Source organism: Molossus molossus, unplaced genomic scaffold (assembly GCF_014108415.1).
Source record: "Molossus molossus isolate mMolMol1 unplaced genomic scaffold, mMolMol1.p scaffold_m16_p_1, whole genome shotgun sequence".
Lineage (NCBI taxonomy): Eukaryota > Metazoa > Chordata > Mammalia > Chiroptera > Molossidae > Molossus > Molossus molossus.
In genome coordinates, this window is record NW_023425344.1 from 38683849 (window position 1) to 38707324 (window position 23476).

General features: G+C 38.5%; 1 protein-coding gene across 1 annotated transcript; it reads left to right on the top strand.

Annotated features, from left to right (window-relative positions):
* The first annotated feature begins 335 nt into the window (after positions 1-335).
* TMEM165 (transmembrane protein 165) lies at positions 336-22987 on the top strand. Its single transcript, XM_036242966.1, has 6 exons — positions 336-591; positions 8833-9058; positions 17349-17524; positions 18086-18265; positions 21029-21134; positions 21838-22987. Exons 1-6 carry the CDS (start codon positions 388-390, stop codon positions 21912-21914), a joined length of 969 nt encoding a protein of 322 aa, XP_036098859.1. The 5' UTR covers positions 336-387; the 3' UTR covers positions 21915-22987.
* Positions 22988-23476: the final 489 nt, after the last annotated feature.

Genomic DNA, 23476 nt, shown 5'->3' on the forward strand with positions numbered 1-23476 from the left:
GGCGATGGTACCTGCCGGGAGCGCCGGGTCCAATGGGAAGAAGGCGCGAGCCGCGCCTCAACCTGCCCGAGGACGTCACGACGCCGAGGCGGACGCCGGGCCAATGGGAGGCCGTCTCGGGCAGGGGCGGGGTCCGGAGGAACAGGGCCGAGGCGCACTGAGGCGGTTGGAGTCTTGTGGCCCTCGCGGGAAAGGGGAGATCCGAGCGAGCGGCCGTGGACGCGGGCCTGCCTCCAGCCTCACGCCCGCCACTGCCACCTCCCGCATGGTGCCGACTCCTCACTAGGCGGCGGCGGCGAGGCCTGAGGGGCGGCGCCGCGCAGTGGCTCGGGTCGCGGCTTCCCGTCGCCCACACTTCCTCCCGCGGCGGCCGTCTCGGTGGGCGGGATGGCGGCGGCCCCGGGTAGCGGAAGCGCCTCTGCGCCCCGGCTGCATCTGTTCCTGCTTTTTCTGCTGCTGTGGACCCCGGCCGGGGTCCGGGCTGTCCCCGACGAAGACCTGAGCCACCGGAACAAGGAACCGCCGGCGCCTGCTCAGCAGCTGCAGCCCCAGCCCGTAGCCGTGCAGGGTCCGGAGCCTGCGCGGGCCGAGGTGAGCTTGACGGGCCGGGGCGGGCGAGGCTGCGCCGGGTACCAGGCTCGCGGCCGCCGGAGCTCCGCCCTCGGCCTGGGGCTGCAGGCGGGGGAGGGGAGCCGGCCTGGCTCCGGGGGGTGGAAGACGGCGGAGGTCAGGCCTGGCCTCGCCCGGCTCCTGGGGCGGGGGGGCGGGGAAGGAGCCCCCTGGGATCCTTTGGTTCCGGAGGACGAAGATGCTGCTGCGGAACGGGAGTCTTGTGGATCTGATGTGTTCTGGAGAGCTGGGAACACTCACCCCAAGCAGGAAGTCGAGCAGAGAGGGCAGCGGGGAGGCTTCTCTATTCTCTGAGGATAACAGCGTCGGGCTTTTCATTGTTGAAACAGCTTATCCCGAACTGTTGACCCACATTCAGCTTTGCACGGCTTGTGTTTTTGTTTGTTGCCAAATGTACATGGATTATGAAGTATGACTCTTACTTTTGAAAAACTTTTTGCTTGTGGGAAATAGCCCTTAAAAACGCAGAGGAATAATCAGTCTTTGGCAGTAGTGGAGTGGTGCGGCGGTGTGGGATGCCAGAACTAAACATATAAGTGTACCAGAATTATCCTTTGGCCTTCCCTAAGTAGGTATTAATTAATGTCTTAATTTATGTTAATAGAACCACTTAGTCACTTGTATTCAAAATCTTGGCAGCGCTTTTGAGTTTCTTCTGTCTACCAGTCCTGGACTTTCTCATTTCCAGTTTGGATTCCTGAATTCTGACCTAGTAGGGGACGGTTTGGCGCTCAAACCCCATACCCCTCCACTTTCACTCCAGCCTGTCCCCATCCAGTGAACCTTCCTAAACTTTGAATTCTATTTTACTTAGAAATCTTCAGAGTTCCCCGTGCCTACTGCTTTCAGTCCTGCCTCTTCAGCAGGATGTGCAGGTTTCTTTCTCATCTGGCTCCATTCAACGTCCAGGCTTTTTAGTCACCGCTCCTTGCTCACGTGCTTTACTCAAACATGAGATCTTGCCATGTGCTCGGTGGCTAGTCTCTCCAACAAAAGGTCTCCTTAAAAAGGCTTCAGTAAGCTTGAAGCCCACTGGTCAGAAACTTGCCACCTTCTGAGAACCAGCAGATACCTCTGTGAAGACTTCCTTACTTGGTTAAAGTGATATCTCTCTTGCTTGTCACTCCTCGGCTTAGCTGACCCTGCTTGCCATTTCCAGTTCTGAAATTGAACTGAAATGCTGATTCATATTTATTCTTAAGAGTTTATCATTTAGCCTCCTGTCATTTAACTCAGAAGTTCGGAATTTTTTTCCAAACAATAACTATTTTGGGTTAACTTAGTGAGTGAGGGAGCGCTATTTTGAATGTAACTTTCCAGGCCTTTCATTAAGGTTTTAGTCATACAGTGATTCTTGAGATATAAAATAATACCCTTTAGACAACTAGGAAAAAAAATCTAGCCATGTAAAATAGTCAACAGTATCTAATGACCATATTTAAGTGGTCTTAAAGATCCTTGTCTTTAAAATTGGGGGTTGGAGAGAAGGGGTAGGCACAATATATGATTTTCGTCTTTAATATTTTTATATATTCTTGATGGTTCTTTTTCTATAGGAATTTATTCTAATTTCTATATTGTAATAGAATCCGGTTCTAATTATATTTTCATGTAATTTTTTTATATGGCTCAACTATTTTTTTTTTCCTCTACTTACAGTACTATATAGCATGTTGGAAGACATATTTTTAAAGAATAGGCTTTTTAAACTTTAACTTTTCATGCCACTGTGAGAGTGGATTTCTGAAAATGGAGGGGGGAAATTCTCTCCTTTATTGGTAGGCATTCAAGTGTAAGATGTATTATTAAAATGTAGTTATATCTTACAGGGTGCTTTGAAGCAAAATATCTGAATTTCTCACAGCTTTCTACTTTGCTGTATTTTTTTCTCTCTGCGATCAGATAAAAAAAGTTGAAGTTCACTCTGAACTTACAGTTAAACCCCAAATTACAAACACATGAAAAAAAGTACTGTTAATCATTTGTATTCTTTCATTTATGCAGTTAATGCTTCTAGTGACTTAGTTTTTTCTTACTTTTCTTATTTCTTTCCTGGGCTGAGTATGTAATATAAGAAGCATTAAGTCCTTTTAGTTGAGGGAAAGCAGATTTAATAAAGATAATTTTTAATTTGCTGCATATTTTGGAAGTCCCAAGAACTCTGGTTAAGTATCACTGTTCATAAATCCACAAAGCCCATTAACTGACCCAGTACAAATTCTTGATATTTTCTGTTTCTTGGCATTTCTTTTATTTATTATCTTTTAACTGTGAGAAGGCCTTCCATAGTTCTGCTTCATCCAGTCCAACCTCCCAGTTCTAGCCTCTTCATAGGTAAGATTGAGGCCATCAGGTGTGAGGACTCTTGTCTTGCTCAGGATTACTGTGTCAGAATGAAGTGAAAATTATGTTACTGGATTCACTGCTTGGTGTTCTACCATCAAAACAAATCCTTAAAACAAAATCAATGAAACATTTAATACCATTCAAATATTTAAATTAATAAATCCATTAAAAACTTTTGTTGAGCAACTTTTTGGTTTTTTTGCTGGGACATCAGTCTTTTTTTAAAGAAGGCATCTTCATCTCCCCTAGTTTCATCATGTGTAGGTGAAGATTCTGATACAGGTATCTGTATCGATTTCAGTAGTCAAACATATGTATTCATTTGAACTCTAGAACTAGAATAGGAATTATATTTCATGGTTGACTGTCATTTTCTTCCTTTGAAGATCATGAAAGTGTAAAAGAATACTTTCTAAATAAGTGTACTTTTTTTTTTTCTTTTTAAGATTTTTCAGTTTGGAACTAATGTTAACTTTGATTAAGAGTTATTCAGGTTTTTATTAAAAGTATAATTTGTTGACTCTTTAAAATGTAATAATTTGGATTTCAGACCCAAGTTAAAATAATGAAATAGTGGTATTTGTACCAAGGAAAACACTGTATTTTATTACTTACTACTTTATTACACAGCAATTGAATAGTAGCATATCAAAATTGGAATTAATAGTCACCACATCTGACCCTCTTGTACACATCTAAATATTTGCTTCTCTGCCCATACCTTCTGCCTTTTTTTAGGTACTGGAGAAAACTATCATCCTTTCCATACCTCTTCTCTATGTCCATGTGCCTATTCTCTGACCTCCAGTATTTTTCTTCCCCAATATCTATATTTTCTCTTTTTCATTGGTTCTTTTCTATCTGTCTACACACACACAACCAGGTTCTTTCCCATTTGGAGAAAGAAAACAGGCCATTAAGCTCTTCTTGACTGCATTTTAAGCATACTTTAGTTCATTGCACTTCGCTTTGTTGTGCTTCACAGGTGTTGCGTTCTTGATAAATTTCAAGGTAAGACCCCCTACCAACAGAAAGATTACGACTTGCTTTATTGCAAGGCTCACTTTATTGTGGTAGTCTGGAACTGAATCCGCAATATCTCTGAGGTATGCCTGTAGTGTCTGTTCTTCAGTTTTATAAACCAAATTTCTATCTAGGAAATTAGTTGCTTTTCACTTTGCTTTAGTCTTTCATTATCTGGCTTAAGTCCCTGTCTTTTTTTTTTTTTTTTTAATCTTCACCTGAGGATATGTTTTTACTGATTTTAGAGAAAGAAAGGCAAAGAGAGAAACATCAGGCAGTTGCCTCCCGTATAAACCTTTTGACTTTTTTTTTTTTTTTAATCCTCGCTCGAGGATATTTTTCCATTGATTTCTCAGATAGAATGGGAGGGAAGGAGAGAGAGAGAGAGATAAACATTGATGTGAGAAAGACATGTCAATTGGCTGCCTCCCACATGACCATGTCCAGGGGTGGGGATTGAACCCGCAACTGAGGTACATGCCCTTGACCAGTAATCGAACCCAGGACTCTTCAGTCAGCGGGCTGACACTCTAACCGCTGAGCCAAACAGGCCAGGGCCAAACCCACAACTTTTTGATGTACAGGATGATGCTCCAACTGTCTGAGCCACCCAGACAGGGCCGAGCCCCTGTCTTTTTATTGAAATTTTATTTTTGAAAGATACCTATAACTTACCTAATTGCTAAATCCAGGGCTCTCTTTCAGTTCTCATTTGACACTGTTAACCTCTCTAGTTTTAGAAGAGTTGGACTCCATCTTTGCTGTGTGAACTTGGGAGAATTATTTAACGCTATTGGTCCTCAGCTTCTCCTCTTGTGTTAAGTTGGGATATCAGCTCTTATAAAACAATGTATATGAAAATACCTGGCATCTAGATAGTAGGTGAGTGAATGGTGTTTGCCCCTATCTTGACCATCTGTGGTACTCTCTTGCCTGACTTTCTAAATATCTAAGACAATCTTTGTTTTCTCTCTTTTTTTACCCACCTCCATCCTTTTCCCTAAAGTTCATATTTTTCAACTCAATCTCTGCCTTTTCCTGTGGAAATTTCATCTACTTGCAAAGCTCTAGCTGATAAATTTAGGCTCCCAGCATCCAGATACGTTCCGTCAGGCTGTGCTGGCCAAAACACAAGAGTCCCATTTGTATGACCTCTTGGAAACCTTAATTTGAAATGCTTTTATCACCTCAAATTGAACATGTCTGAAACCAATCCCCTTATTTTTATTTTTCTTTCCCATATACCTTGTAGGAATACTAGTATTTCTCTTAGTCAGGTAGAAAACCTTAACCATCATCTTTGATTCTCCCCTCTATTTAAAGTTCTGTTGATTTTCCTTTCCATCATTTCCAGAATTTTTTTCCTTTTCTATTAACGTTGGTCTTTGCAACTGACCTCCTAATTAATTGGTCCAGGGACTGGTATTTTCTTTTAGCCCTGATGTATTAGTCATAGTGCCTAAATCGTGTTTGTGTCTTCTCCTTAAAAACTTTTAAGGGCTTCTTGTTTGCCTTTAAAGTGGGCCATAGCTATACAGGGTTTTTAGTCTGGGCTCTGTTTATCTTATGTTACCCCAATCATGCATCTGATGGTTTACTTCCTGTTCTCAGAACATGCCATATTCTTTCAAATTGTCACTTCAGGGAAGGAGGTAAATGCATGTACCCCAATGCATTTTCAAGTTAGCCATTGCATGAGTGACTAGTATTGAATTCTGCAGGGACTTTGAAGGAACCTTATGCCATTGCATGAGTGACTAGTATTGAATTCTGCAGGGACTTTGAAGGAACCTTATGAAATGAACTTCAGAACTGACTGCCCTAATTGGTCAGAGATTGCCCCACAGTTGTTAACTCCTTTATATTTCTGGGTAGTGAATGAGTAAGTGCAGAGCACTTTCTGGTTAGACCTATCTGAAGACATTTACAGCCTACAAGGAATTGGTTTTCTCTCTCCCCCTCTCTCTAGATATAATTTTATTATCCTCTCTCTTTGGCAGCCATCAGCTTATTCTCAAACTATGGATCTGTTTTCTGTTCCGTTTTGTTTATTCATTTGTTTTGTTTTTAGATTCCACAAGTAAGTGAAATCATACAATATTTGTCTGACTTGCTTCATTTATGTTGTCCATCCAGTCACAAATGACACTATTTCATTTTTATTGCTGAATAATATTCCTATGTCTGTGTGTGTGTGTGTGTGTGTGTGTGTGCACGCGCGCACATGCATGAACTATATCTTTTTTATCCATCATCTATTGATAGACATCTGGATTGCTTCCATATCTTGGCTATTACTAACAATACTGTAGTGAACACAGCTGTGCATATATCTTTTCGAAGTAATATTTTTGTTCTCTTTGGATAAATACCAGCAGAGGAATTGCTGGAGTATATGGCAGTTCTATTTTTAATTTTTTGAGGAATCTCCATATTGTTTTCCATAGTGACTACACTAACTTACAATCCCATCAACAGTGCATAAGGGTTCTCTTTTCTCCACCTCCTCACCAACACTTGTTGTTTGTGGATTTATTGGTGATGCCATTCTGGCAGCTGTGAGGTGATATTTCATTGTAGTTTTGATTTGCAGTTCCCCAATAATTGGTGATGCTGAGCATTTTTTTTCATATGTCTATTGGTCATCTGTCTTTGGAAGAATCTCTATTCAGGCCCTTTGCCCATTTTTAAAAATATGTTTTTATTGATTTTTTTTTTTAGAGAGAGAGAGGAAGGGAGAGTAAGATAGAAACATCAGTGTGAGAGAGAAACACTGATCAGTTGCCTCCTGCACCCCCCGCCCCCCCCCCCCCCGACCCTCCAGGACCGTGTCTGCAACCCAGGCAATGTGCCCTGAGTGGAAATTGAACTGGGACCTCTCAGTCCGTGGGACGATGCTCAATCCACTGAGCCACACTGGCCAGGCCCTTTGCCAATTTTTAAATTCAATTATTTGTTTCTTTGGTGTTAAGCTGTAGGAGTTCCTAATATATTTTACATATTAAATCCTTATCACATGTATAATTAATTTGTATTTTTTTCGTTCAGTAGTTTGTCTTTTCATTTTATTGGTTTCCTGTGCTGTGAAAAACTTTTTAGTTCGATGCAGTTACCATTTATTTTTCTTTTGTTGCATTTGCCCAAGGAGACATCCAAAAAGATATTGCAAGACAGATGTCAGTTTATTACTATTTTTTATCTTTTTTTTTTTTTTCCATCCCACCCCGAGGACATTTTTCCATGTTTTGTTCAGACAGAGTGAGGGGGAGAGAGAAACATCGACATGAAAGGGACACATCGAGTGGCTGCCACCCGAACTACCCAACCAGGGCCAGGGACAAACTGCAACCGACATACGTGCCCTTAGCGGGAACCAAACCCAGGTCTCTGGACCACAGGCTGATGCTCTAACCGCTGAACCAAACTGGCCAGGGCCAGATGTCAGTTTAATGCCTGTTTCCTTCTAGCAGTTTTATGTTTTCAGGTCTTCCTTTTAAGTCTAATCCATTTTGAGTTTATATATATAGTGTAAGAAAGTGGTCAAATTTAGTTTTTTTGCCTGTATCTGTCCAGTTTCCCCAGAACTACTTATTGAAGAGACTGTCTTTACCCCATTGTATATTATTGCTTCCTTTGTTATAGATTGATTATATGAGTGAGGATTTATTTCTGGGCTCTCTAGTCGATGCCTTTGGGTGTGTGTGTATGTGTGTGTGTGTATATATGCCAGTACCATACTGTTTTGATTTTTTTTTATCCTCACCCGAGGACATTTTTCCATTTTTTGTTCAGGTAGAGTGGGAGGGAGAGAGAGAGAAACATCAATGTGAAGGGACACATCGAGTGGCTGCCACCCGCACAACCGACCAGGGCCGGGGACAAACTGCAACCGAGGTACGTGCCCTTAGCGGGAACCGAACCCGGGTCTCTCAGGACCTCAGGCAGACGCTCTAACCGCTGAGCCAAACCGGCCAGGGTGTGTTTTGATTTTTGATTGTTGTAGCTTTATAGTATAGTTTGATATCAAGGAGCATGATCCCCACTTTGTTCTTTTTCAAGATTTCTTTGGCTATTCAGGATCTTTCATGGTAATTTTAGGATTACTTGTTCTAATTCTGAGAAGAATGCCATTGGTATTCTTAAAATGTGCCTCAGAACCAGTAAAGGACTTTGGCTAAAGAATGAGCAGCACAGAATGATGAATGTGTCACTAACTCTTTAAAGTGCTTAACGTGCTTGTTGCCCTTTTGGAGCTTTGTCACATTTTCAACTTAAAATAACCTAATGACAACCAAAACAATAGTTTGTCTTTTCTATCAGGCCATATTATCGCTTAGGATATTTTTAGCCTTTAGTGTAGGACCATCCCTATATATCCAGCTATATTAGACCTCATCTTAGCTAGAGCCAACTCTGGCTCTAGCCTGTTGAGGGCTTTCTGAATCTTACTCTGTCCTCTAAAGTGTTAATGAAATTTATCTCAGCTTTTTGTTATTTGAATGTTTGATAAACATACCTTGGTCTTTCACACAAGTCACGAATAAAAAGCTAAGAACTTAATCTCAACTCACAAATTCTTAGAAAATAAGGTAATTTTAATAGTTGGTCTACACTGTTTTTGTTTGTTTTGTAGAATTGTACTTGGATGTGTGTTATAGCAACCGTCAGTTAGAGGTTTCTGTCATTACTAAGGGCTTTCAAAGTGATTAGACAGTAAATAAATCTAATACCCATGACAGAAAAATAATCTTAATTCACATGCATAATAAAATAATTGTAAATAATGACTTCTTTCAAAAAGCAGCTGATGTATATATATATTTTTTATTTCAGAAAGGACTCACACCAGCTGTCCCAGTTCATACCCATAAAGAAGATGAAGCTACCCAAACTAATTTGGGATTTATCCATGCATTTGTCGCTGCCATATCAGTTATTATTGTATCCGAACTGGGTGATAAGACATTTTTTATAGCAGCCATTATGGCAATGCGCTATAATCGTTTGACGGTGTTGGCTGGTGCTATGCTTGCCTTGGGCTTAATGACGTGCTTGTCAGGTGAGTGTGCTTTTCCTCCTAGTAAGTTTATTGGATTTAGGCAAAAGCATGGTGTTTGGCATTGAGTCACTGAATCATTCAACTAATTATGTTGGAATTTGGTTCATGTTCCAGAGTTTTGTAAACAGAAAATGCATTCAGTACATAAATTCTGAAAACTAGATTGCATTTTAAAAATTAAATGTTCAGCTATTCATTCAAGATGCATACTCCTCACTTATCCACTGGATTGGGATCCTAGCTTCTGTTGTGTATTATTGCTTGTTTTTTTTTCAGTCCAGAAAAGATTACTTATGTCTAATATCTTACAAGTAGGACTCAAGCAACCACAGACAATTGCATATTCTGTTGAAGGACATTCACTATCAATAACTAAGGAGTCACTTGTTTTATTGTGTTCTGTTAAGCTATTCTTAGCCATTATAGTAAAGGAGTAAAACATTCTTAGAGTCTTAGTTTCTGTTACTATTATATAGGCTTCAATTTTTCAAAGAATTAGACCATGATAAAATAAATTTACCATTAAATAATTCAACATAATTTAGTCTCTGATTCAGAAGCAACCCTGAGCCATGTAGTTGGGTAGAAAATAGTAGGCTTCTTCTTTAGAGTCAGACTTGGGTCAGTGACTATACTGTCTATTAGCATACTGATAAGTTACTTAGCCTCTTTGAGTTCAGGTTCCCCATCTGTAAATTGGAAATAATATCTGCCTACCTTACAGGGTTGTGCTGTGTTTTAAAATGAGATCTTACATTTCAAGTGCTCAGTCATTAACTCCTCTTCCTTCAGTAAGTTCCATTTCTGGCTGCTTGGATGCTTGTTAAAATTTACGTCTTTTAAAACATATGTGAGTATTTTAATGATTAAAATAATCTTACTACTTTTCATGTTTTAGAAATTAGTAACAGTCATATTTGTACTTCACAGCAAAAATAGCAAGTTTCGCCCAGTTGGTGTGGCTCAGTGGTTGAGCATCGACCTATGCATCAGGAGGTCCCTGATTCAATTCCAGGTCAGGGCATGTGCCCAGGTTGTGGGTCCAATCCCTAGTGGGGGGCATGCAGGAGGCGGCCATCAGTGTTCTCTCTCATTGATGTTTCTATCTCTCTCCCTCTCCCTTCTTCTCTGTCTAAAATCAATAAAGAAAAAAAAATTTTTAAACAGCAAGTTTCTCTTCAAAAGTAAATTTTGATTATAGGAAAAGCGGGGAGAGTTGTAAATGGTGAAGTTACTTGTTCGGAATGCGTTTCAATAATATCAGAGAATTTTAGTTTGGAAACTGAGCTTCAAGGAGAACTAGAAGGCAGCCTCTCTTCCCATTCCCTCCTCAGAAACTGGCTCCATCAGTTCCCCTACCTCTTCTTTGTGTTCATTTCCATTTCCTCAGCTGAGGTGGGGTTAAGTCTCGCCTGTCCTGACCCTCGGCCCACCTCCCTCTAGCTGCTGTTACTGTCTGACAGCTCTTCTCACCTGTACTGTTTGAAAGAATAGGTGGTATCTGTGGCCTTCATACCTTTCCTTGTGTATCTAAAATAATTTTGAAAAAGTATATATCACATATATAACTCAAACTTGTCTCAGGTTTAATGAACTACAAAGTTCTAATTTCTGGTGTAGTGTTTAAAACACAACTGTAAGGTATTCTTTTATATTTTTAAGTTTTTTAAATTGATTTTTAGCGGGGGGGATCTGTCTGAGGGCAAAACTTTGATTAGCTGCCTCCTGTACACCCCCTACCGGGGATCAGGATCAAGCCTGCAACCTGGGCATGTGCCCTGACCGAGAATCGAACCTTCAGCTTTTCAATACACAGGACTATGCCCAACCAGCTGAGCTATACAGGCTAGGGCTTTGTGATATTCTTTTGAAACATACCCAGTGGACTCTAAATGCCACTAGCAATTTGATAGCCACTGTCACCATTGTTCCTTTAAAAAACCATTAATAAACTTTTTAACATTTGGAAATTTACATTGTTCTTTTTCCTTATTTTCATTTGCTTTTCTCATAGAATTTTACTCTAATAATCACAGTTTTACTTGGAAATCTTTGTTGGATCACACTGTCGTATTTACTTGGAGCAAAAATATGCATATAAAATGAATTTTAAAAGATGCTGAAAATTTCCTTTAAGTCTCTAAACGTTGACAGTATTTATGACTAGAGTTATAGTTATTAGTACACAGTTGATTAAAGCAAAATACATCAGAGATTTAAACATTTTTTTTTAAGTTGGAAATGCCTCTCCTAATGAGATGATACAACTATTTTCTTTTTCTAATCTTCACGTGATTTTAGAGTGAAAGTAGTGGGGTGGAGAGACGGAGAGAGAGAGAAACATTGATGAGCAAGAGAAACATCTATCAGTTGCCTCCTGTATGCGCCCTGATGGGGATTGAACCTGCAGCCCAGGTGTGTGCCCTGACCAGGAATCAAACCTGCAGCCTTTTAGTATACAGGACGATAATCCAACCACCTGAGCCACCTAGTGGGCCAGGGCGATAGAACTGTTATTTTTAAAATTAGTTTATGTGTCTATGGAGACTTATTACTAGTATGGAGCAAGGTTTAGAATCAATTCTGATCCTTTTATTTTATTTTTAAATAGACTTAAGGGCTGAGAAATTTTATTCACATAAATAATTAAGAAGAAATTTTGTTATAGCCATGTCACTCAGTTCTTTGGAACTCCTTGGTTGTGTGCTAAAAATCACATACTAGTCTATCATCAAAAATAGTATTTAAAGATTTATCAGCTGACAACTTAACTTCTGTTGATTTTGTTGAAAACAGAGAATTAGAAACTATCCAGTATACCAAAACAGGTTTTTCTGAAATTTATCAATTGACTGTTCTTATATATATTAGTTTTATACTTAGAAGTACCTTGTATAATTGGATATATTTAGAAATGGTTGCAAAAATTGAAATATTGTTCATTTCAGTGTACTTTTGCCAATAAAGTATTTCATTTTAAAAATTGTATCACATCATATGTTTTAAATATATTTTTCTGGAACCTTGGAACTGCAGATTTAGCTTATTCAATTTATGGACAATGTCTACCACATTACCTAATGGCTATGGCAGTTCTAGTGAGTCCATAGTAAATCATCTTAAGTCAGGCTCATTTTCTGGCAGAAAGCATTTGACTTGGTATTTGAATTTAAATAAACATGATATGCATCCCCATGACAACCATCTACTTTAGAATTCTAATTCTAAAGTGGATGGATGGATAGATTTGGCATGGGACCCAGCTATGAGTGTGCCACCTGGGTGAAATTATAAGACACTGAGCTTTAGTAGTCTTTCTGATGCTCTCTTTGCTATAACAAGACTCTGCTTTAGGGAAAATGGATTGTTGTTTACACTGGCTAGAGATGAAAAAGTCATGGTTTTTAAGGGGAAATTACTCCATTATTTCCATTGACCACAGTGCCATCATTTCTGAAGCCAAGAACTTGTATAAGACAGAAAGACCCAAAGCCATATCTCTGGTTTATGATGCCTTGATTGAGAACACCAGTATTTCACACTCCTTCTTTGGTGCCCTAGAGTATTTTTCTGTAGTATGAGGAAATGCACCTTAGGCAGCTGGGTAAAGGCATCTTTGTCAAGTGGGCAGAGGGCAACTGTGAAGAAGGGATGTGAGAGAGGAGAACCTGCACGACTCCTTAACTATAATATAAGCATCTTTTCAGGCAGATGCATTTAGGGAAGAGTAGAGTATGGAAGTTGAACTTCTGGAAATAAGAGTCCTTCACAGTCATCCGCATCCCCTTTTAAAGTCTTTGTGTACCCTGGGGGTATGTCAGTCGGAGTTTGTAGATTGCTTACCTGCATCTCCTATCTGTCTGCTTCTTCAGAGGGTTAACAGGCTGCCTGGGGTTGTATCCAGGCTCTGCCCCTCACTTAGCTGGGGGGATTTATCCAACCTCTCTGTGCCATCTAACAGCAGGGATGACAGTCTTGCCTACTTCAGAGCTTTATTATTCCTGCTATTCCCACTCCTCCTCAAGGCCTTCCTCCCTTTTCACTCCTTATCCACTGGCAGTCTCATTTCTGCTTCTAACACTGTTGTAAAGCCTTTGATAATCAGCTTTTCTTATTACAGAGTTCAGTTTTCATTTTAATAAGTCCCTCAGACCATATTCATGGGCATTCCCAACTTTTTATTCTCTTGACTTCTATGATACCATGTGCCTCTGGTTGAATTTCTTTCTAAATAATAATAATAATTTGGTACCATAAATACTCTCTCTAAAAAAATAATTTGGGCCCGACAGGTGTGGCTCAGTGGTTGAGCATTGACCCGTGCACCAGTTTGATTCCTCATCAGGGCACATGCCCAGGTGTGGGCCAAATACCCAGTGGAATTTGGCATGTAGGAGGCGGCCAGTCGATGTTCTCTCTCATCGATGTTTGTATCTCTCACTCTCCCTTCCTCTCTCTCTAAAATCAATAAAGGGAAAAAAGAATTTTTAATAACTTGGTACTATAAATATTGATATTTTCTAGTTTTATTCTGGCCACTTTTTTCTCTCACACTAATATTCTCATGCTGAGTGTTCTCAGTTTAATTATTACCTGTAAATTAGTGATCTGTATCTTCACTTCAAATACTTTTCTTGGAACTTCAACGTTGCCCATGTAGGAGGACCATACATTTGTAGCTCTGTTCTGACTTAATGCAGTTAAAGAGAAATAACATCTCATTGTTCCCAGAAGAAAAGTGCTTGAGTGTCAGAGGAAGGTTTCCAAAGAAAGAGGAAATAGAGGGAACTAGGGGAAGAGCAACAAAGTTACAATACCAAGTAGTGTTCTGCTGCCTGTGGAGTATGCAGAAAAAATAGGATTGTTAAGGGTAAATAGTAACACAAATTCTTGTTTTTTTAAAAGATTATCTGAAGATAAAAGGAAAACTAAGTTTAGTACATTTAAAAAGGTTTGCCACATTTCATTAAAAAGTTTTAAAAATCGCCTGACCCGTGTGGTTCAGTGGTTGAGCGTCTACCCAAGCACCAAGAGGTCCCATGCCCAGGTTGTGGGCCTGATCCCCAGTGCGGGGCATGCAAGAGGTGGCCATTTGATGTTCTCTTTCATAGATGTTTCTGTCTCTTTCTAAAATCAGTAGAGGAAAAATTAAAAAAAAATTTTTTTTAATCTTTTTGGAAAATATTTTAAATTTATAAAGTTACAAAAACAAAGTAGTACAAAGAACACTTATACCTTTTATCCAGATTCACCTGTTAACATTTTACCCCATTTGCTTTAGCATGTGTGACCTATCTATCCATTTATCTAGATCTAAATACAATTGTGTATATATGCACACATAATGTATATATAGATGTGTACATGTAAATACAATTTACATGTGTATAGTATACATCTACACATTTTAAAAAAGAAATTTATTGATTTTTTAGAGAGGAAAGAGGAAGGGGGAACAAGAGGGAAACATCGATATGTTGTCCCACTTATTTTTGCATTCATTGGTTGATTCTTATGTGTCCTGACTGGGGATCAAACCTGCAACCTTGGGGTATTGGGATGATGCTCTAACCAACTGAGTTACTTAGCCAGGGCTATATACACATAATTTAATATGTATCTTATATGCAGATTGATACATTATTTAAATCTATCACCCATATTTTAATTTTGTCAGTTGACCTAATATTCTCTGTAGTAGGATCTTTCAGTACTTTTCATCCGAAATGTTTACACAGTCTCTTATGTTTTAGGATAGTAACATTTTTTAAAGAAAATAGTCCCTTCCCCCTCTAGTAGACTATTCCTTATTTTTTGCTTGATGTTTCCTTGTGATTAGATTGAGATGATGCATTCTCAACTAGAACTCTGCATAGCTAAGGTTTGTCCCTGTAAGAACATCTTATCTGGCCCTCATTGTGTTATTCACACAGTTAAGATTTATTTTTTTCTTCCCTTGCAACTAATATGCAGTCTTTAGGGAAACACTTTAAGACAGTGCAAATACCCTGTTTCCCAGTTCAGCATTAATTGATGACTCCTTACATGATTTAAATTTTCCCTCAATACTCGCAAAATGGGCTTTCTAACTCTAGTACCCCACCCGCATTTACCAGTGAGCCCCAATACTATTCTAAGAAGAAACTCTTCTTCCTCTTCCATTGGTTTATCTATCATCGGTATAAACTCATGAATTCCTTTTTTCAGTGGTTTATAATTACTTAACTATATTGTTGCTTAAATCATCCCAGATTTGGTGGCTGAATTTCCTTCAAGCTGGCTCCCATGTCCTTGTGACATGCTCCCATTGTCTGTTTTTATTCTCCTTTCTGGTAGTATAACAAGATAGTGCAGGTTCATCTTGTATACCTTCTCTGCCTGGTCTTGCAATTAGCCATTTCTCTGAGGAGCCCTTTGGTGGGAAATGGTATTAGAAACCGAGATCTCGAGTTAGCAGGCCCTGACAGTAGGGTTAGGGCCTAAACCATGACTACTGACTATAGCTCCAGTGAGATCTTGGGGTAACTAACCAGCAGTGATGTATCAAGCAATGAGGAAAGGGGCCCACCCAAGAAGAGAAGAGCATTTTTGTCACTGACAATGTTTAAACTGGCCAGTGCATGGTGATAATAAAAAGCAGCTTGATCTTTATTCAATTTTATCATTGGTTTTGAATTCTCAAAAGACAATGTACCCCCATTGTCTGCATCGAGCAGACCACTCCTACTCCCCACTGGCCCCCCTACCCTGGGAAGCCACAACCAAACAGATGTGTTCTGGCAGCCCCCAGAGGGGAATGGCTGCTACAGGTGTTCTGTAAGGTCTATGAATAGGGTGGGCCTAACTCACTCCCTTTCTCATTCAACCCTAAAATGCTCATGACTTTAGTAACTTGCCCCAACGTCACTATTTATCAAGGTGGAGATGAGGCAGAGCTGCACAGAATGCAAACCCAGCAATGAGATGCCATGTGAGGGGAGAGGTTAAAAACAAGATCTGGGTGCAGAATTGGCTTACTGTTACTGAGATGTCTTTGCTTCTTGGCCTTACAGTGTACACACACACACACACAATTCAAATATAGATGTGCACATAAGCATAGGTTTGGTACATTTCTAAACATGACTTTAAAATGTTTTCAATTTTGTAATATAATGAAGTAGGGATTATTTTACATATACAGTTGTATACTTGATGCTCAGGCAGATTTATAATTTGTTGCACCCATTTTATGAAAAGAGCTGATGAAGTAAAGAGTAATTACATTTATTATACATATGGAAATATCCTCTGGCCCTTTCATAGTTTTTAAATTTTTAAAAAAATGTTTTTATTGATTTTTTTAGAGAGGAAAATAGAGATAGAAACATTGATCTGAGAGAAACATTGATCGGCTGCATGTCCTCTGCTGGGGATTGAGCCCACAACCCCGGCACGTACCCTGATCCGGAATTGATCCGGAACTTCTCAGTCCATGGGATGACGCTCAATCCATTGAGCCACACCAGCCGGGCCATAGTTTTTAAATTTTAATTACTGAACTGATATTACTGATGTAAATGCCTTTCACAGTTAGGATTTGGGTTTTTTGTTTTTTAAAATTGATTTGAAAGGGAGGGTTGGACATCAATTTGCTGTTCCAGCCATCTGTGCATTTATTGGTTGCTCCTGCATGTACCCCGACTAGGGATCTTGATGTAGTTCCAAGTATAGTTTCTTTGTATAACTTATATAATTGTCATCTTTCCTTAACAATGGAAAAGAATGGTACTGAATAAGTTTGAATTTATTGTAAATGTTAATATATGTATAAGGAGTTCTTTTTCTTTCATAAAATATATTTATTTTAAATAGTTACAAAGGAGCCGAGTTTAAATTATGCCATGTGAGAATCTTGTTATGGTTCTTTACTATAGAAATTTGTAATTTAAAGATTTGTGATGAAGAAGTATCACTTACATGAGAACAGGATCCTTAAAGGACATCAAAATTAACCTTCTACCTAAATGACTAAACATGTCTAGAGGGAGTTCATTCTCTCATGACAGGTCCCTGTGGAACACGTGCCATCTTCAGCTGGAGCACTGATTTCTTGATAAGCTATCTTAGGTCACTGCTAGACCTAAGGGTTCAATATTGGTGATGGGAAGGAAGTGGAATTATTTAAGGCTATTACATATTATGTGAACCATTATTCTTTTAATAGTAGTAAATTATGTTTCTGAAGGTAACTGTGTGTTTGGTTGTGATACTTGCGAATTAACCAGATACACTGTGGCATTTCTTCCAGTTTTGTTTGGCTATGCCACCACAGTCATCCCCAGGGTGTATACCTACTATGTTTCAACTGCATTATTTGCCATTTTTGGCATTCGAATGCTTCGGGAAGGCTTAAAGATGAGTCCAGATGAAGGTCAAGAGGAATTGGAAGAAGTTCAAGCGGAATTAAAGAAAAAAGATGAAGAAGTAAGTCATAACACTGTTAATATCTGGACCAAGAAGGCACTCAACTAAAACACTAAACAGAAGTTTTTCAGTGGTCAACCACAGCTGTGGGATGTGTGGAATACACAAAAATATCTTACTTTGCTTGGTTTTCATTCTTATACCTGGCTGTGATGTGACTGTCTGGGTTAGTGTGAATGTGGTAGAGAGAGGAGGTGAGGATGAATACTAATGTGTAATCACATTAATTACACATTAATTAGATCCTTAATTAGATTGATTATAAACTTCTGAAAAGCAGGAACTGTAGTTTTTAATTTTACATTTTTTCCCCCACATCTAGGCTGGCAAATGATTATTAAGTATCGTTTGCTGTGTTGTTGGGGAGGAAAGCAGGAATTGAGAATATTGTATTTGCTGCTATGTGAGATGGTGGTTCAAAAATATAAGATTGGGATCACATAACTTTAGTTTCTTGGAGGCATATTCAGTACAATTTAAACACTTTTTAAAGAAAAAGTAATTAATTTTGTGAAGTTTTGTTTGCTTTTGGGATTCGTGTAATTTTTTTTTTTTTTTTAGTTTCAACGAACCAAACTCTTAAATGGACCAGGAGATGTTGAAACGGGTACAAGCACGATACCTCAGAAAAAGTGGCTGCATTTTATTTCACCAATCTTTGTTCAAGCTCTTACATTAACATTCTTAGCAGAGTGGGGTGATCGCTCTCAACTAACTACAATTGTTTTGGCAGCTAGAGAGGTAAGTGAGTGGTAGTTGAGAGATGACTGCTTCTGTATTAAAACTGAGCATAACTCATGTTCCTTTGTTCCATAGGACACTGGACAGATAAGGATGGGCAAAGGGATTATTTCATATGCTAGACTATTTGTTTTAGCTAGTAATGCTGCTACTCTTTAAAACTGACCTTCTCCCAGTTTCTAGTCAGGTGGTATTCTTATTTGCAGTTTAATTGCTCTTCTTTGATTCATCTTGCTGCATCCTCTTCAGTTTTGCCAAAATGATGCCGTGGCAGTTGTCTTGGCTTTTTCTCAGAACTTTCCTTTATATATGAGCTGAGAATATAAGTTGATATAAATAATTGAAGGTCAGTTTGGTATTAAATATCTAAAGCCATAAAAGTGGGTATCTTTGGGTTCTTCTATTCCTTGTGTTCAGGAAATAGAGTATAGAAAATTTAAGTCTTAGCCCCAGAATAAGAAGTTCTAGGATGGTAAGCCAGAACAGACCTCAAAACATCTTTCCTAGCCATTGCTCTGATGATAAGGAACCTGAGGCCCAGAGAAGGGATGAGTTGTCTGAGGACATATGCTAGTGAGTAGCAGGGACAAGGACTAGAGCCAAGGCAGTCTGTCCTTTAGCCTTTTCTACTATATCTTGTTCAGTTATCAAATGCTTACTTAAACTATACCGATTTTCACAATTTTTTAATCTGTATTTTGAGGGTAATCATCAAGTTTTACATGAAAAGTCTATTAATCAGAGAGATTCATTGAGATGAGCTGAGAGTATGGTTGTGGAATTTTCGCTACTTTTCAGGCTTGTCCTGAGGTTAATACTGTTTTTATATCTGTTAAATTACATTGTTTTTATCTGATGGTAGGATTTAGATAACTAGTTTGATTTGAATTTGTTTTTAACTCCTAGAAACTATTATAAAGGAACAGATTCCTTAATAAACACTGCAATTAAAATATAAAAACAAGAGTTTAAGGACCAGGACTAATATACTTGGGACAGGGCTGTTTTGTCAGAGAAGCTTCAAAAATGCTGTATTTTGAAAAAAATAGAATTGGTTTTTCATTTTATTCCCATATTTTAAAACAAACTTCTTTTAAAATGTTACTCTAAGGCTTTGCCCTATCATTTTCTTGATTTCTAGCCTTTTTTATTGGCTTTCAGTTTCCCAAAATTAGGACTTGACAGTGAGTGGCCATTTTGTTGTGGAGGTGGCAGTCCTGCTGTGATGAGCTATCGTGAGGACAAGAATCATTGCATTTTTCTTCAGACTATCATCTGAATGGCACAGTGGCTCATGGAAGGCTCAGGATTCCATCTGAGTTACCGTGTTCTAGCTGTGGCACGTGCCGACCAGGCTGTAGTCGCTTGCATGTGACCACATTTCCGCAGCACCTCCCTGCGACCTATTTTGTGGGTTGTTCTGTGAAACAAGATAATGCATGCAGGGTCCCCCACACAGTGAGCCTGCAGTGTTAGTCACCTCCCACACTACTGGACCATGGGATATATATATATATTACAAGCTCTTTAGGGGAAAAAATGTTATGTTTTTATTCCTTTAACATTTCTTTTTTGGGGGAGGGGGGTCGTCAGTTTTCTGTGTAAACCATGCCATACCGTCTACTTCAGTCCATTTTAGCCTGAAATGCATTTCTGCTTCCAACATAATTTAGTGTTCCCAAATTGGATGTCACAGAATCCTAGTGTCCTTTGACATGTTAACGGCTTTAAGTCAAAAAATAAACTGAGGAGGTTCCAGGGTCAACTAAATTTGGCAATAATACATCCTGGTTTTTTGTTTGAGTATACAAAATAACAAAGACTAAAAAAAAATCCTGTATTAAGGGATTTAATTTTATTTAATCCAGTGATATTTCAAATATCACTCTTTTTTCCTCCTCTTCCTCCTTTTCCCTCAGCCTCAAAGGGGTTTACTGATGGGAGCAGGGGTTGGCTCTACTTCTTTGCTTAGGAAACCCACTGAACTCTATGTTTCTGGCCTCACCAGTACATTTGATATAGTGCTTTGAGTTCACTGCAGCCATCAACAGGTCCTGCTTTGGTCATCTTAGGAGGCTACATGCCTGGCCACCTTTTCAGTCTCCTTTAAGGACACCTTCCTCTGTCATTCCTTCAGGGTTGATTTCCACATCATTGTGTTGTCCACATCCTCCTCTGCATTCTCTTCCAGTGTTATATGCAGTCCCATAGTTTATTCACCATTGAACTCACCTGACCCTTGACATGTTCCACTTGAACTGGCATCATACACAAACCCGTTCTCCATTGCTTCCCCTACCTTTTTAATTACATTGGTATTACCATATTTATCCAGATAATTATAACTGAGGACACAGTGGAGAATAAGGATGTAGGGTCTCTGTTCTTAGGAAGCAGAGTCAGACTGTACTGTAAATAAAGGGTTAGTTTCCTCACATACAAATGTTGCCTAAGGGAAGAAATGTCTAGGTTAAGTCTCCTTAGCACTAAGCTTGTGAATTAAGTTTAACAACAGCTAAGAGGTTGAATTAGGGTTATTTGGATCTTACACATTTGAGTTTTTTCTACTTTTAACTCTAGCCCTAGTATGGTTAAAACATATTCTTTCAAGCAGGTGCTATTACACGTTTCATAAATATTCCTAATTTTTAGAATGGTTTTGTGCTTTTTTGTGTTGTTGAGTTCCATTTTCGGTGCCTAATAGTTGTCTTTCTCAGGTAGCCATTTCAACCCTGGTTTTAAATTAATGTTACTTGTTTCCAGGACCCCTATGGTGTAGCTGTGGGAGGGACAGTGGGACACTGCTTATGCACTGGACTGGCTGTAATTGGAGGAAGAATGATAGCACAAAAAATCTCTGTCAGAACTGGTAAGTTGTGTTTTTTTGTTTTATCTTTTTAATTACAAAGAAAATACCATATGTTTTAACTCTTCAAATCACCAAGAGCTTAGAAAGGAAAGGGGCAGGTTGTTTCAGTTATTTAAGTTTTTACTTCTGAAGTAGATTTGGTCTTTGTAATGAAATCTCTTAGTGGTCCATTGCATTGCAAACATTGACTGTTTTTCATACGTGTAGATGTTGTAAAATACAAATTCATCTAGAAGCATTACTGGATTCATGGTAGTTTTTTGTTAATCATGTGGAAATATGAGAACTTTCGGCCTAAAAACATGTCTTACAAGGTTAGGAATCGAAGGTAGAGACTGTATTTACTGATTCTGCTGAAAATTTCATATGTACTTGGTAGGCCCTAAAGATGTCTCTGCTAGCCAGAAATTGTTGGACATGCTCTTTTATAACTGGGTTTTAAGATGCGTTCTAGTTCTGCTGTTGCTTGTCAGCATGGTCTCAATTTAATATAATTCTGTCATTTCTTAAAACAGTGCTGAAGACACTGATTCATACTATTTAAAGTTAGGCATGTGAAGAGTTCTTTGCTGTGGAAGTGAGGTTTAAGCATTTCTGATTTGTTTTCTAAAGTTAATTTACTAGATTGGAAGAAAAATGGGCAGTATCTTATCTTGGCTTCCTTATAGTTATTTTTCGTTAATTTTTTTCTCTTTTCTTACAGTGACGATCATAGGAGGCATCGTATTTTTGGCGTTTGCATTTTCTGCACTATTTATAAGTCCCGATTCTGGTTTTTAACAAGTTCTTTATTCATCTGTATTTAGTTTAAGATAGGTAACTCTTGTGTTTATGTACATAGTGTACATTGAAACTAAAGGTGATGGGAAATACTGTATTTTGTAGCAATGAGTTATGATGTCCAAAACAAATAATCATTGATTCTATTTGCAACATGGATTTTTAAAAGAAACCTGACGTCTAAGTGTGTATTTTTCTTTTCTCCAGCATTAATTATGTTAATATGGTCTCCTTTTTGAGGACTTTTTTTTGGCTTTTGGGGAGGATAGTATATGCAGAACCATTGTGCAGTGGGGTCTACCATTTGATTTCCTTTCTCAGCACTGACCACTTTATAAGGAATATACTTTTTTTTTCCTGGATATCCAAGGTGCTTTCAGAATTTTTCCTGGGGAAAGAATGAATTAATTTCTGTCTTTTAAAGTATTCTTCCAAGTCAGTAACAGTAGCTTACTCCTACATCTTTTCAAAATTAGGTTTAAAAAATAAATAAATAAAAGAGCAACAGAAGTAAGTATATTAGCCAGCTCTTCCACAGGTTCCACATCCTAGGATTCAACCAACCACAGATCAAAAATACTTGAAAAAAATGTTATTGTTGCTGATGTATATACTCTGTAGTTAGGCCTACAATGGATGGTTGTGTCTGTACTAAATATTTACAGACTTGGCCTGTCATTATTCCCTAAATGTAGTATAGCAACAACTATTTACATAGCATTTATATTGTATGAGGTATTATAATGTAGAAATGACCTAATGTAGAAGTGAGTAGGTTATATGAAAATACTCCATCGTTTTATTTGAGACTTGAAAGTCCTTGGACTGGGGAGAGAGTCCTGTAACCAGTCCTCCTTAAACACCAAAGGACATCTGTACTGTTATATCAATAATATGACAAGAATTGTTTGCCAGGCCATCCTTCCTCTTTTTTAAAAAATTGGGTAGGAAACCCAATATAAGAGAGTCAATATTTGACAATGTGGAATTACCAAATTAAAGGAGAATACTATGAGTGTATTCATATTTTTTCTATATTGAATAAACAATGTAATAGATAAAATGTAAATAAAAGTGGCATGACCAGTGCTTGTTTTCCCTTTTGTGTTATGTGAGTTCATAATGTTCTATTTCATCAAAGTTAGTATTAATATTTATAGACCAGTTTCTAAAGTTGATGTAAAAAAGCAGGCCAAGCATTGTTGTAAAGCACTTAACCCTCACATAGTTCTACAAGGTAGTAGGTACCAATATAAGGTTAAAAAAAGAGTTCACCCAAGGTTACATGATAGGCTAGGGAGTCAAATCAGACAGTTTAATTCTAGAGCCTGTAAGCATTGATTATGATAAGACTTTCTCATTTTATCATAGGAACTTCAGTAATCACTGTCATGTAAGTACATTCTAACTTGACTATTCCACTCAAGCAGTGTAACTGCTTTCTCCCAACCTGACGTGTTCTATTACCATATGCAGTAACGTTGTAATTAATAATAGCCTCTTTAAAGTTAAAGGACAGTTCTGTATAAACTCCCAAATGTTCCTGTGTGAAGTATACTTGT

What these genes read in the sequence shown, in the direction of transcription:
- TMEM165 (XM_036242966.1), top strand. Translation starts at nt 388, where the DNA reads ATGGCGGCGGCCCCGGGTAGCGGAAGCGCCTCTGCGCCCCGGCTGCAT. An exon ending in CGGAGCCTGCGCGGGCCGAG is followed by an intron (nt 592 to 8,832) that starts GTGAGCTTGACG and finishes TTTTTATTTCAG; the next exon opens with AAAGGACTCACACCAGCTGT. An exon ending in TAAAGAAAAAAGATGAAGAA is followed by an intron (nt 17,525 to 18,085) that starts GTAAGTCATAAC and finishes TTTTTTTTTTAG; the next exon opens with TTTCAACGAACCAAACTCTT.